At 41.3% G+C, this 15,873-nt stretch overlaps 1 protein-coding gene across 1 annotated transcript; it reads right to left on the reverse strand.

Moving 5' to 3' along the window:
• Positions 1–10,917: 10,917 nt before the first annotated feature.
• Positions 10,918–14,444, reverse strand: bpgm (2,3-bisphosphoglycerate mutase). The gene is made up of 3 exons (XM_071518072.1): positions 14,364–14,444; positions 13,185–13,807; positions 10,918–12,593 (listed from the first exon to the last, which is right to left on the reverse strand). The coding sequence occupies exons 2-3, from the start codon at positions 13,783–13,785 to the stop codon at positions 12,418–12,420; spliced, it is 777 nt and encodes a 258-aa protein (XP_071374173.1). The 5' UTR covers positions 13,786–13,807; positions 14,364–14,444; the 3' UTR covers positions 10,918–12,417.
• Positions 14,445–15,873: the final 1,429 nt, after the last annotated feature.

The raw sequence follows: 15,873 nt of genomic DNA on the forward strand, positions 1-15,873 counted from the left end.
CATCATTAAACGCGGATTTGTAAGCTTTATACTATAGCAGTGAGGCAGAGTGTTCACACAGCGTCAGAGGATACATGCTGGAAGTTTGTTGATGGTCTGGAGTCAAATCTATTATAAATCACTTTCACACCTCCCTGCAAAGTGTGCACAAGCTATTTCATAGTCTTGCTGCCCATTTGGGAAAGACACAGCTGTTTTCAGTCTCATGATGCTAAATTATTCTGATTTCAGTAATGAAGAAGTGGAGAAGATGCTCTGGAGCCCCAACAGCAGACCCAAACACATTTCCCGTCCCCCGGGAGACGAACCCATATTGTTCATCAGCTCTCACACTCCAACCCAATGTGGTTGGAGCCTGTATCTTCAATACCATCTAAGGAATAGGAGTCTGACTTGGCATGTCCTCCACGGCACACAGCTCTCCACAGCCAGACGCCTGCTTAATGTATGAGTAACAGAAACTAAAGTCAAATTATAGTATTCACTCCTGCCTTGGGCAGAACAGATGTGAGCATTAAGCCTCAAGGAAAGGAAAAAGAGGAATTCTGGAGTTTGAAGCCACTTATTTGCAAAAGCCTACATCAACAAAATCCATGCATTTCAGTTTACAATTGCTTCATGATTAGGGAGGGAGAAATTTGCCATTTTTCTGTCATTCCCCTGTTAGAGCTGAGCAGGTCCTGTCTTTCTGATGTCCTTCATGTAATATTTATGCAGCTTGGTGTGGTGTTGGATGCAGCAGCTTCCAATTAAGTCTCTATGAACAGAAACATGCTGAAACACAGACGACCTTATACTTCATCTATATCTGAACCCAGACGAGTTTTTCATATTCACCTTTCCAGTTATCTCTGAAGGAGTTCACTAAGTAACTCAACATGATAGCAAGAACCTTATAAAGTGTTAGATTTTACTGCATTAAATCAAAAGTAGACAAAATTTGTATTCAAAGTACAACTAAATGTCCCTTACTGACCAAATTTCGCAGTTTCACAGGGACAGTATTTGAATGGATGGGTGGAGTCTATCCACAGTGAACAAAAAGTCTAGCATTAATTAATTCATTGCTCTTGTTCAGTGTGAAAACCAAAGATTCCCTTCACATCTCAAGGAGAACCAGCTGTCAGTTTGCCCAGCTGTTCTGCCTTCACATCAGCCCTACACTTCCCCTTCACCCCCTCTAACCAGTGTGACACTTCTCAACATGCTGTACAGAGTCATGTTAACACCACTGTGCAGAATTACTTTGTTGGCCCTTATCTTCATAAGCCAATAAAACAAACATTATGGAAGCTCAGGTGCCTGTGAGTTTGTGGCTGCAGTCAAATGCTGATTTCTATCTCAAATGAAGTCTTAAAGGCTATGTCAAATTTGACACAGGTCACAAGATTCAATCAGTTGTAAATTGGTTCCTAACACACCTAGTTTCACCCTGTAAGGTCTAATTAAACTAATAGTCTTTTGCAGAGCTGCATACAGTGTTACTGATAGGAATAGTGAGGAACAATTCAGTATGAAAGCTCTTTATTTCGCTCATTCATTTTGGCATGCTTTCACAAAGCGGATTAGGAATTTAAATTGTTAATCTCATTAACACACCTACCTCGTCATGCCATCGTGGCATGGCGGGATCTAAAATGATGCATGGCACCAACACATGCTCAGCACTCATTAATGCCAGTCTTAATCTACCGATTCAAACTACAAGGCTTTCCACACAGTAAAACAAAGGCATTGAAAAAAACAAACATCTTAGCCCACGTTTAATTTGCATTAACTGGCTAAGGTCTATAGCATTAAAGCATCAAGGACCATAAAAACTTACCAGTCCGGCAGACCAAGGTGACTGGCTTCTTGCTGGAAGTCAGCAGAGAGAGGGAGGCTGGAGGTTTATAAGCAGCATGCGGAGCCCCTCCTGTCCACCGGCCAGCCTGCAACTCACTGGTGTTTACATTGGACTGATGCTGATTGTCCTCTCTGACATTCATTAAGCAAGAAGTACCAAACTGGTGCAGGTTATATAAGGCTGGGTCTTTTAAGGGGACAAAAAGCATAAATTAATGCTTTTCTGAAAGTAGGCTATGATTCATTGTTGTTTATACTGGTGTTTTGTTTTGCTTTTCTTTTTTTGTCTCATGATGATCACCAGCCTGAGGTCATAGTTTACTCACCACTACATCACTGTATATATTGCACGAGCGGTTTCTGGCTATTGAATCAAAACAGTGACAAAAAGACTGTTTTGGTCCTTTTCTCAGCAAACACTCAAGAGCAAGCTGAAGTCCCTTGGCAGTCATCCTCTTGCTGGTACTAATGCAGGTTTCATGACAGATGTAAAATGTCAGTTGCACTAAAAAATTATGCTCAGAAGTGATGTTCACAAATGTGGCTTGGTGAAAGCACATGCCTGGATTATGCAAAACAAGAGCTTTTTTCTGAGTAAAAATTGACTAGCTCAAGTGGAAATTATGCTCCATAGTGTGTTTTGACCTTTGACACAGTAAACTATCCATGATCATGCTCTCACAATAGAAGTGTGGCATTTTACATTATGACTCTTATCCAAACAAATGCTGGCACACTGTATACATATAAAATGTATTAAAAAAAATCAGGATGTGAACTACAGGGGAGCCAGGGGGGGATTTTTCTGTATCTTAATCATCATGGATCATGCATAAAATTAGGCTATTATTGATGTATGATTCATGCATGAGGGTGATTCATCACTAATTCACTTTAATAAAGATACCGGCATGCATGCTATTCTTGCCATCACCATTGAAGCGTGGCGGTGCAATATCAAACTTCACTCACTTTAACCCAAAGATCAGAAAAAAAAAAATGTTCTTAGTCCCACTCAGTCTGCACGCCAAATCGTCATTATTCATTTCTCTGTTTTGTAGTCAGCATACTACAGACATGTCAAAAAGATGAGGACTCGATCCCTTGTAGGCAGCCTGGCGTGTTCTGTTTTTGATTTAATGCTCAAACATTTGTGTGTTTATAGGCTCTTTTGCTATTTGACCTATCCGTGTCTTATTTGTGCCGATAAACTATAGAATAGGCCTATAGTACATCACTCTGCAGAGTATACTGTGCCCTGCTTTAGTTGGCCGTATTGTATCATACTGTGATGTTTGGTTTTGGTACCCGTGTGGAGGTTTGATGTGGTCATTAACTGATTATTATATAGGCGCAAGCGTCCCCCCCCCCCCCCCCTCACTTGTATCTTGCTTTTGCATGTGGGCTCAAAACTCAAATGCATGTTTTAAAGAGTAATTGATCTACAACTGGCTATTGTTACTGACATAACAGCAAGTGTCAAGGTAGCCCAGATTGCCTTATCAATGCCACAGCTGGCAGATAGTTGGAAAAGGCCACAGCTTTGAGAGCAATCAAGCTCTCAACACAATGAAGACACGTCCCAAAACTGAATAAGTCGACCAGAACAGTAGATACTGTCACACTGAGCAAAGAAAACACTGACAGCAACGTTCAATACTGTAGTGAGCCTTTGTGTTATATGGATCTGTGGTTGATAGTATATAATATGTATACTGTAGATAATATGCATATTTTACTTCTGCTTGTAAAACAGCATGGGACCTCTTGTTTTACTATGTACTATTGTGGAAGAACGGGTTCTACACAATAGAAATACTGCAAACACTACAGAAAAGGCTTCAGAGTATTTGACTTTTTCACATTCTACAGTGGATCCATTTTATTTTGCAAAATTACAAGATACACAAAACAAAATAGTTATGGAAACGAAAATTCCAATACTATCATAGGCAATACATTTGCAACTCTGTCACACACAGAGGAGAGAGAGAGATTGGAAAATTAAAACTACTTTAATCGCATATTGCATAATTTGTGGGTTTATTATTTTTTCTCTGAAGTATCAAGTGCCTTTGCAGGATCTATAGAATACATTAATTCATGCATCCTGCCGGAGTTGCTGTGGCCCTCTCCAGCTGTGGCCCCTTGAATCGTCACCTTTCACCCCACAAGTGATGGCGCTGGCTCTCAGGCCGACTCTGCATCGCTCTTGAAGTTTTCAGAGTCCTCAGCTCCTCCACCTTTGAAATGCTGCAGCAATGTTCACTCTGGTTCTGGAGCGGGCTTTGTCATTGTGGACTTTGTTGGCCTTTCTAGGCTTCACTGCGGTTTGTTCTTCCATGGTTGTGCATGAACCTGAAAGAAGTTCTGAACTCAAGGGTGTGTGTGGAGAATTTCCACCGAAACAGAGAGAACGGACCTAACTGCTTGTTTAGAAAGCTTGAAATCTCAGCAGCCATTGAGGTAACAGTGGAGTGACCGGCACTGATCAACAACACTTGTGAACCCCTGCTGATGTATTATGTTCAATTTGTACAATAAGCCAGTGAAATATTACTGATTGTTCCTTAATAAAATGTTTTAGTCTTCAACTGTTCAAAATCTCACTTGAGACTGAGGTAGGACTCTAAGACTCTGTAGTAGCCTAAACTACTGCAACAAACAACTACAATATTTTGACTATACAAGAAATCTATGTTTTTATTTATTTGTTTATTCCTTCACACACAGACACAAACGCACACACACACACACTTAAAAACAGTTACACAATTCAATGGATCCAGTGCCATTAGAGACATAAATGTATGTTGGTGAAAACGTCCAAGTTTAAAAATCAGACTGTGACAAGGACGATTATATGAAAACCCCATTCATTTTCCCCATTGAGAAATTATTAACTTTAGATATTGAAGGGCAAGGCTCACACCAAAGATGATGACATCACTGAGGACAAGAATCATTCAGTAGGTAGGCCCTTTGAGGATGGAGCTGGTAAGGTTATATATCTCACTATGAAGTCACAGCAACAGACTCCTGGACAAGTGGATACTGAGTTGGAAACCCGTTATTCCACCAACACATGAAGACCAACAAACATGGAAGCTTCACGTATAGATGTAGGTACAAACATTGTTGACAACAACACATGGACCATGTGGAATCCACGTGGAATCCAGCAGGACTCGGAAGACCGGAGCAGGACAGGTGAGTGAGACTTAACATACACATAGACATGTTCATAAACACATAGAGACACACACACACACACACACACACACACACACCACGGCCTATATATATACATTACAATTGTTTGATGGTGTACAGAAGTACCAAGACTGTATTTTCTTGTTCAGCTTCCATTGCCTCTTGTATTATTCTTTGGGAATGCTACTCATTAAAATGCTCAGAATATCTTCTGCATTTGATACATGTATCTACTTCATATATTCTTAGACTGATAAGCAAGTATTTAAATTCAAGGCCATAATTAATGGTTTAGTTGTGTGTTTGTATGTGTTGTATTGACTGCATGACTGAATGTAACGATTGCTTTTTACAAATATTCCCCCCGGGTTCACCAGTTCTCCCACGGGACACACTCCTGACTCCACCTTCCTCTCTGGCTCCTGGGAACTTCCAGACCCCCCCTCTCCTCCCGGCACCTGCAGAATTCCAGGTAGTCCAGGGTGAAGTGCTGTCTAGCATTTCATGTGACTACCTGGTTCAGGTGTTCAGGGGAGAGGGGTGTCTCGGCAAAGTGGCCCAGTGCCTGAAGATGGACACGGCCACAACAGTGGCTGTGAAGGTCCTCAGGAAGGGGGCCGATGCCCTGCAGGACTTCAACAGAGAGGTAGATCATTTTATTCTTTTTGATGATAATGCTCATGAAAGTTTTGGGTAACATGTAAACGAAATTTGCTTGGTCTATTAAAATGTGTATCATGAAGTGTTTATACCTAGCCAATGAACCTGGCTAACCTCTCATCTTCTCCCCCCAGCGGGCCATGCTGGAAACAATCTGCATCTTGGACACAGACAAGTGTCACTTGGTGCAATGGCACGAGTGTTTCCTGCACCGAGGACATCCCTGTCTAGTGTTCAAGATGCTGGACAAGAGCCTCCAGGACTTCATGGAGGAGAGAAACCAGCCCCTGTCTCTCATAGAAATAAGACCGGTCCTGAAGCAGCTGGCCCAGGCTTTTGCAGGCTTAAAGTCAATAGGGCTGATCCACGCAGACCTCAAGCCAGACAACATCATGCTGGTGAACTGTGTGGATCAGCCCTTCAGAGTAAAACTCATTGACTTTGGTCTGGCCACTCCTGCCTCCACAGTGAGGCCTGGAGACATCTTCCACGCTCTGTGGTACAGGTATGTTCTATTGAGAGTTTTGTCGCACTACTGTAAATGAATAGTTGAGGTTCTGTCATTCCTCTGTAGCTTCTAGGAAAAATGTTGAATTTGACTGTAATTCACAGTTGGTGTCAACGTTTAGTGCTGATATAGTGTAGTCCTGTGTCTGGATTGGTAGCAAGTCAGATGTTGTATTCTTGGTCTTCAAATCTCAGTAACATTTCTTATGTTTGGCTCTTGTCTTCCACCCTCAGAGCTCCAGAGGTTCTCTTGGGCCTGCCAGCCACCGAGGCTATTAATGTGGGCCCTAGGGTGCATCATGGCCTACGTGTTCCTGGGTCAACATCTGTATATTTCTGCCAATGAATATGATGCAGTAAGTAACATAATATACCTATATTTGATTTACTAGTCTACAGTTACTCTAAGGTGGTTTCCACCACAGACAAGTCTCCACACCCATGTGGAGATTTGATGTAGAATGTAGGCTAATGTGATGCTGTATTGTCTTTCCAGATCAGATTCATTGTAGAGGCACAGGGACTCCCAGAAAACCACCTGTTGGATGCTGGTCTCTGCACCAACTGGTTCTTCACACGTGACCCAGACGTCTGGAGGCTGAAGGTATTGTAACACCCTCCTGCTTTGGCTCTGTCTGGACAGGGTGTTTGTTTTTTCCAGAAGATCCAACAATCCTTTTAAAATTGTTAAAAAATGTGTGAAGAAGTATCCCATGTATATTCTGTGTTTCTTTAGACACCAGAGGAGTTCACCTGTGAGACGGGAATTGAGTCCATAGAGAGCAGGTCTCACATGAATGAATTGCTACGCGTAGGTGGTCCCTGTTTTCTTGTATAAAAAAGATTTCCTTCCTTCCTTCCTTTCATTTGGCACTTGACAAGTCTTGTAACATTTGCTATGATTACCAATGAGATAGATCAATAGATAGATAGATAATAGCACTAATTAATAGTGTTTATTTGCTCTGTTTCGATGAGCTGTGAAGTGAATTTGACTGAACTGTCATTGACTCTGTTTCTAAATCCAGCTCTATCCAAACGGGGCAGTTGAGAGTCAGGATGTGTGCGCGTTCATAGGCCTCATGGAATGGATGATGGAGGTTGATGCTGAGCAGAGAGCCATGCCCGGCGACGCTCTGCAGCATCCCTTCCTCGCCATGAGCAACCTGGAGGACTCCTACGCCACCAGCTCTCAGTAAGTGTGTGTGTCTGTGTGTGTAGGTGTTAACGATGTTAACAGACAAAGAAAATGTTTCAACAGGTGTTTGATTGATGGATAGAGGGAAGGATGATAGGATTGATCGATTGATGTTTTGATTGATGGATTCATTGATTGATTGTCATACTTCTTGCAGTGTCCAAGCCTCCTTCCTGGCCATGAAGGCTTTCCCCCATGGCAGCACATCAGCCACTACTGAATCAGTCACTATTGGCCCGGTTGACAAGGGGTCTGCCTCCTCTGTCCCGGTTGATATGACTTCCACAAACACTGACCCGGTTGACAAGGCGTCTACCTCCTCTGTCCCGGTTGATATGACTTCCACGAACACTGATCCGGTTGACAAGGCATCTACTACCTCTGTCCCGACTACTACTATGACTACTATGATGACCGCCACTGTCCTGGCTGACGGGGTTTCCACTCTCTTTGACCCGGCTGGCGGGGCTTCCACTCCCTCTGACCCGGCTGCTGAGGCTTCGATCACTATCCCCACTGAGGTCAAGAAAAAAAGTAAGATACAAAGGAAGTCTAAATTTGATCTGTACAGGTGTTCTATTTCTGATTCATATTATATTTCCTACTGTTGAGAGAAGGGTGATCATTTTACTAAACTTCAAATTTTGCTTAACTTGCAGAGTTCAGACCAGTTAAAAAGATGCAGAGATTCCTCTCCAGACTGAGGAAGGCCCTCCATCGTTTCTTTCCCCATGCTGAGGAGTAACAGGCTCCATTTACACTGCTGGTGAAAGTTCCAGATTTTCCCCACCAAACCATCACATGTGAGCAAAAAATCAGAACTCAGCACTAAGACCTGCAGTGTGAATGTAGCAGCCTTCATGAGGGCAAAATAATAATCATAAAAAAATAAGTCTTTGCCCCTAACAAATGGTTTAATTGTGCTGTTTTTTTGTGCTGTTTTCATTCTTGTATATGTAGATCTTGTATCTTTGCTTCAGATTCACTGCAACAAATACTAACAAGCACACCCACATTTAGGATACATCTATTACAAAATAGAAGTGGTGTTAAAAAATACTATTCTTCTGATCAAACAGATTTGATCAAACTCTCACTTAGGTGAAGGGATGACAACATTGGGAAACACTTTAAAGCAGAAACTGACTTTTACCTATGCTTGTAATGCAAAGTTTTCCTCCCATGTGGCACTTTGAGAAGCCCATCATGTCGAGCCATTTCCAATGTTTTCTAAATTTCCAACCAATCGTAGCCACTGTTTCCCATTATTCCATTATTATTAACATCAAAAAAATCAAGGTTCAGGTCCAGGAGGCGCCACCCTGCCAACCAAGTGATAGCATATTTTCAGCCTGTATAAAGTTCATTAAACCAACATTAAAGTCAGAGACTGATTGAAACTGAGACTGAGAAGGATGAGATACTATGAGATGCGATGGAAAAGATCCAGATGCCAAGACAGGTGAGGGTGAGTGAACCACAGGAGGAACCAGGTGTGGTAAACTGGTCTTGCTGAAAGAAACTAAGGCAGTCTGAGAGATAGAGATGAGAAACACATCGGCTTCATAGATACAACAGAGGAGAGGCCCACTGACCACACAGCAAGCCAGAAGGGAGAAAATATATTCCACCTGAATGGAAAAGACTATCTACTGGTATTGGACCAGCATTCAAACTACAGAGTTCACCATCTTATCAGACATAAGAACAAAGCAGGTGATCAAATTCACAAAACTGATTATCCAGACATGGTATGCATAAGACAGAGTTATCTGCTAATGGCATTCAACTGAGGAGTATCGAGCCTTCTCAGAGAAATATGAGTTCACACAAATGTAACTTCAAGCCCTGAGTTCCCACAGTCACATGATGCACTGGAAAGAGGGAACAAACAGTGAAAAGCTGCTGAAAGTCCTGGAATATCTTGGAATTTAGAGAGGAGTATTCCAGACAAGGGAAGTCAGGGAATTTATTCAATTATCTGGGGAAGTTTTAGTTGTTAACATCACAATTTGCACTTACTAGTATGATAGTCCTGTTAACGTAATCAATTCATTAATTAAAGTAATATCAAGTTGCAGTTTATTTAATGTAATAATGGTTACATACCATTAATGTAATAACCTTTTTTCTGTGAATGTAATAATTATGACATTATTGAGTTTTTACTACATTAACAGGAGAGTTGACATTTTTGAAAAGTAAGATGTTTACAATAATCACTAAAGATCTCTTCTATACATATCCATCTCTTTTTAGATGCAATACCATAGTTAAAGCACCTGCAGGGACGTAGCTAGGAACTCTGGGCCCCCTGAAAGAATATTGCTCTGGACTTTGCTCTGCTCTTTTCCACATGCCACTCTCTTCTGGCTCTGCACATGACTAACAGCATAATGCTGTAATACTAGTGTCAAATCAAGACAAGAGACATTATTCCATATCAATGCAATTGGCAGGTTGCTAACTAACATCCCAAAATCTCACAAACAAACCCACACAGCCAACAACTAAAGTCCTCAATTTCATCTTCAGTAACATTGGATTATAAATTGAACTATATCTATATTCAAGATTCATGAGTCAGATTCATGAATAACTGATAAAGAAATCCAGCAGGAGCTGTCTGCTCGCCAAATCGCCATTATTCATTTCTCTGTTTTGTAGTCAGCATACTACAGACATGTCAAAAAGATGAGGACTCGATCCCTTGTAGGCAGCCTGGCGTGCTCTGTTTTTGATTTAATGCTCATACGTTTGTATGTTTATAGGCTGTTTTGCTATTTGACCTATCCGTGTCTTATTTGTGCCGATAAACTATAGAATAGGCCTATAGTACATCACTCTGCAGAGTATACTGTGCCCTGCTTTAGTTGGCCGTATTGTATCATACTGTGATGCTTGGTTTTGATACCCGTGTGGAGGTCTGATGTGGTCATTAACTGATTATTATATATCAGATGTGCTGACATAAAGCCAGTAGGCCTATATGCTTGCAGCTATGAATGGTTCTTTGCAACAAGAGTCACAGTCAGTCCTCTCTTTGAGCAAATAAGAATCATGTTGATCACCATGTTCCTTTATTTAAGAGCCTTTCCATCCAGCCGGAGGGTTTGTTTCTGGCAGCCTGGAGTCCCATTGGTTTGGGCAAATTACAGAAATAGCTGAGAAATGAAGGAGCCACTCCCCTGGATCCATCTGTGGTAACCAAGCACTCAATTGTGTATTGCTTCCAGTGGGCTCAAGTCAACCAGTTTCCAAATTAGAGTCATGTCTGACCCTCCCAAACAGCATCTTATGTTTACTTTCCTTTTTGTTGCTATTGCTCGGTCAAGGATTTTACAGCCAACTCTCTATCAATCTAGCATAACATACCGGTGAGTAATGATGAGCCATCTGATCTAAGTTCAGCAATGACCACAAGACAAAGGAAAGAATTTGAGATTTGAATTCCCTTTTATTTCATCATGCAAACTATCTTATGGTGAGGCGAAGACAGTGAAATGACACTCAATCATCTTACACAATATAAGTGTTCTCTACCCTTTCTCTATAAATTAATGTTCTTAACTTATTTTTATTCCCATTTTGACCTAAAAGACCAGTGTACAAAAAAACAGACCAGAGACAATCAACAAATAGGTAAACACAAATAGTGCACAGTGCTTGGCTACAAACAAGAGACACAATACAACATACAGTAAAGTAGCCTGCGACAAATGGTAACACAAAATTACAAGTAAGACATAAAGTGAGGAGTGTTTAGTAACATTTTCACTCATGTTATTAACAGTGCATAAGCAACAGTAAAGCAACATCACATAATAACTACACATGGATGGTTATGGTCTATAATTGAAGATGAAAATCAACATAGTTCTTGGCTTTTCAACTTTAAAACTCTAATTTTGTTTATCCAAAATAGTTTTCATTTACCATTCATAGTTGCATTTAATTAGCAAGGGGATGATTAAAAATGCCACAAAAATCCACATTGCATCCCCAAGAAGTGCAAAGCCTGAGCCAATTATCATATCAATGTTTGTAGTCATGGTTGTAAACGAAGTCTGTTTAAACTAAGCCGATTTTGTAGCACAACTTAAGTTGTCTTATAGATTGTTGTTTATCTCATAATGAAACATTCTCTCACCAAATAGGACATTTAGGAGTATGGGGAACTCACAAAGGACAGGATTTCAGTGGTAGAGTATATTTACAGCATTTCTGTGGCTTACAATTAGCTCCTGTTCCTGGAATGAATGACCTGGCAACCAATTTCCATGAGGTAAGATCTGTTAGCGAAGTGCTTTTTACTCTCAAATAAAATAGCCATAAAACCTGTTTGGTACTCCACTTGTAAGAAGCTTTTAAAAACTGAGAAGCTGAATTTGAGCACTAACCCAATTAATACTGAAGGCACATGTTTTAATGCATGAATATTCCCAAAGTGCATCAATGTAACAGTGAGCTAAACTTTAAATATTTTTAAATATTTTTAATTTTTCCTTCCGTAAGGAAACACAGCATATTCATCAGCTTCATCATGTTACCATTTTATCTACATGTTATCTACATAGATGAGTCATCTACATAGGTAACTTCTGTAGGTTATCGTACAGGCATAATTTAGGAAGATTAGCTTCAATATCTGATTAAAACCAAACACTCCCTCAGTGCTTACATATAACACAATTCCACACAGTGCTGAGACAATTACAGTACGAGACTCTTGTCTTCTTCTTTCACCTGTTTCACCAGTCGGGCCTGTGTCACCCACATCCTGAATCCAGGTCACTCCACTATTTATAACACATACAGTAACTTCACTGTAGGACTCGGACCTTTCCTTTGAATCTCACTAAAACAACCCGTCGTTGTTATCAATTAATGTTTTTGTAAGTCTCTTGAAGAGTCTGGTTTCGCTGTACCTAATAAAAACTGTGCGCAGGCAACCAGAAAAGAGCTATGTAAGTCTTACAGCCACCTGACTGCATTCAGGTCGATGGCAGGGCCTTTCCCTGGTCCTCCACCTTTTTAATGGCTGCCTGAATCTTCACCTGGTCTCCCAACAGCTGCCGAGGTTTCACAGGCCGAAGGTTTTCATCCAGCTCAAGCAAAACAGGAATCCCCGTGGGCAAAGTCACACCGGCTATGTCCGCATCCGATATACCTGTTGAAATAATCATAATAGTATTAAAACTACACTAGACAAACTCACAGCAACCATTCTTGATGACAGTTTGCAGAAGAAAGAAGTAAAAATTTTGCTTTGCAGTACTACAAGGTGTAGTACTGCTTTCACATGCATGAAAGATGTAATGATAGCCTATAAGCCTATTAATAAATGTATGACAATGCCCAATACATTCCCAGCCTGTGTATATCCTGTGCTGCATAATATTATGTAACAGCCTATATATATATAAAGTCATTGAGTGACGCATGGAGTCCCCAAAGCCTCTGAGTGTGCTGAAAGGTCAATGTGGCCACAGCCAAATGTAACATAAACTCATTGGCCTTTTTGCACAGGTTCAATGTTCCATTTCTGGAGCTGAAATATGTCCTTCCACACTAAATGAAACCGATGACTAGAAACAGCAGCCTCTAAATCCGTGAACAGGGTCCAGAAACTGTTGCTAATTCAAACGCTTATGAAACTGAATGCATGCAAGCCATACAGTATGACACCCACAGACAAAAGCTGAGAGAACAATCCCATAGAGAGTGTTGATAAAAGGTCTGGGGCAGTTCAGGAGCATACCTTCCAGGTGCTTCAGCAGGGCTCTGCAGCTGTTTCCGTGGGCAGAAATGAGCACAGTCCTACCACTCGTTATCTCTGGCACCACAGTGCTGTCCCAATATGGCAGCAGTCTGTCCAACACCTCCTTCAGGCTCTCCGCTCGGGGAAGGTTTTCCTTTGGCACGTCACAGGTGGTGTATCTGCGGTCGTTGTAGATCTCCAGGAAGTAAGGGTGGGATTCGTCAATTGGCGGTGGGGTGACGTCATAGCTCCGTCTCCAGATTTTCACCTGCTCCTCTCCGTGGTTGAGAGCCATCTCTGCCCGGTTGAGGCCGATGAGGGCGCCGTAGTGGCGCTCGTTCAGTCTCCAGGACTTGATCACTGGGACCCACTCCTGGCCCATAGCCTCCAGGACCAGCCATGCTGTCTGGATGGAGCGGCTGAGGATGGAGGTGAACACCATGTCGAACTTGTAGCCCTGTTCCTTCAGGAGCCTGCCGCACTCCTGGGCCTCCTTCACCCCAGCCTCACTCAGCTTCTGGTCCACCCAGCTGCAGAAGCGGTTCTCCTTGTTCCAGGCTCCCTCCCCATGCCTCAGCAGAAAGAGTTTGTATTTGGACATCCGAAGCACCAGCGGCAGAAGCCTGCACACATTCAGTGACAGAAATCAGCTTGATAAACACTGAGTGCTAGTGATATATCAGTAACATATATTTAACACAAATTGAAACAAAATGAAACAAAATCACTAATCTTAACATCATATGGGATATAATTATCAGTCGTCTATGTGTTAGCCTCAGTAGCAAGTCTGTCTATCTGATCTAAGTTCAGGAGCAAAAGGTTAGGGGTTGTCTGTAAATGTTAAGCAGTTTAAATGACAGGCTAGAAGCAGATAACCACAGCACTCGGCCTTTCACTATCCTGATGAATAAGGCTTAACACTAAATAATGATACCTAACGTTATGGTGTATAAACAATTCATGGATACTGATGAATAGCTTGTTAGCTAGCCAGCGAACTGACTGAAAGGATGAATGGATGTATTGCAATGTAAATCAACGTTACAAGTCGTCGTATTGACAGTATTGGCAGTTATGGTCGATGCGAGACAAACACTGACACCAACATATAAGGCACAGAACTACAGGCATACTTGCAACCAAAAAAATCAGAATAATGTGAAAATATTCTCTTACCGTTTTAAGTCCCGGCCTAAATGTAGCTAGTTCAATCGTGACTGTTGACAGTTTCTTGGATTGCCATCGACAGTGCTCCCATAACCGTTGACGATTGACGTTCTGCTCGTCCAATCAAAACGGCGATAATCACACAAGGGCGGTACCCTTGTCAAATGTTATGCCCTTATTAGGAGCGGTGACCGCCTCGTAATCTCACTGTGGAAGATGAAGGGGGCGTGGCATAGCGCAGAGAAGTATCTGGTGATGTTTTGTTTTTATCAGGTTTAAGTGTAGCTTTTAGTTTATTTGGATTACCATTTTTTTTTTCAGAAAGAGAGCATTAAGCCACGGATTCCAGTTTGAGCCGACTTTGCCCCAGGGACGTGAGCTGAGAAGATAGTTTTTGTAAGATTTTGTTTAATTTGCATACACGCCTAAAATGCAGGTGTGGGTGGAAAGCAAAATGGAAATCTGTAATTAAAATGCTTCCAGTCAATTAAATAATCATATGATGTAGCCTTAGGGCTGGGGGTAGCCTAGGGCCACTCCAGTCAAAAATATTCAAAATTATCCATGTTTAAATATTGGTACTGTACGTACAAATAATGTGATAATGATGTCACAGGCAGGTGGGGTTTGCAAAGTGGACCAGAGGGCTGCATTAAATCCTGATTCATTTGATTGTTGGATCACACAAACACACACACACACACACACACACGCACGCATGCACGCACGCACACATGCACACCCACACCTACCCTCAGGTCCAGGTGACATAACATTTCAGTGCAAGCCACGTCAAACCATTTCATCTGATCATTGTCAATTAGATTTTATTATCAGATACAACAGATAACATTTCTTATTCAACATTGCGTCTTCTCGGTGTGATGTTTCCCTTTTGTACAACATTCATTTTCCAGCATGCTCACCTTGACATGACTCCATGAACAGTCAAACTCCAACAATAGCTGCAACTGGAATGTGTATTCACTCTCTTTATCAGTAACAGCAAACAGGCAAAATTACTTATTGAAAACACACAGAATGTTATCTTGTTCTCAAAGGCCATGATGTAGAGGCAGAATTTGAATGCGATGAGGAAAGGCAGAATTTTCTTTATCACAAATGGAACAAATTCAAATTCACTGTTGTCAAAGTTGTCCATTTGCATTTCATTCAAATGTCATCTATTTTTCATGCTATTTAAGCAAAGTAAAATGAAAGCAAGTGAGTAACAACACTACAGGTGAGCTGCACAGCCAATAATGCTGCTGCGTTCATGAACCCATGTGGGTGCTAAAAACTACATTGCTCTCTCTAATACATCAAATACATAAGCTTTTCATAACACATTATGTAAAAACCTATATGTATTCCCAGAGAAGTTTAATTAAGATGATATGTCAAGTTTCGAGTTATTATGTAACATGAAACAATTCAAGCGTCTTGTTAAACTGGTCTTGGTTTAGACTGTAATTATGTAAGTGTAATTAAGTCTCATGATCCAGTGGTTACACCCAGT

Source organism: Centroberyx affinis, unplaced genomic scaffold, assembly GCF_046629955.1.
Source record: "Centroberyx affinis isolate AG114_WGS23_722 - 3 ecotype Tasmania unplaced genomic scaffold, CSIRO-AGI_Caff_v1 ptg000549l_1, whole genome shotgun sequence".
Lineage (NCBI taxonomy): Eukaryota > Metazoa > Chordata > Actinopteri > Beryciformes > Berycidae > Centroberyx > Centroberyx affinis.

What these genes read in the sequence shown, in the direction of transcription:
- bpgm (XM_071518072.1), bottom strand. Translation starts at nt 13,785, where the DNA reads ATGTCCAAATACAAACTCTTTCTGCTGAGGCATGGGGAGGGAGCCTGG. An exon ending in CCTGCTGAAGCACCTGGAAG is followed by an intron (nt 12,594 to 13,184) that starts GTATGCTCCTGA and finishes TTATTTCAACAG; the next exon opens with GTATATCGGATGCGGACATA.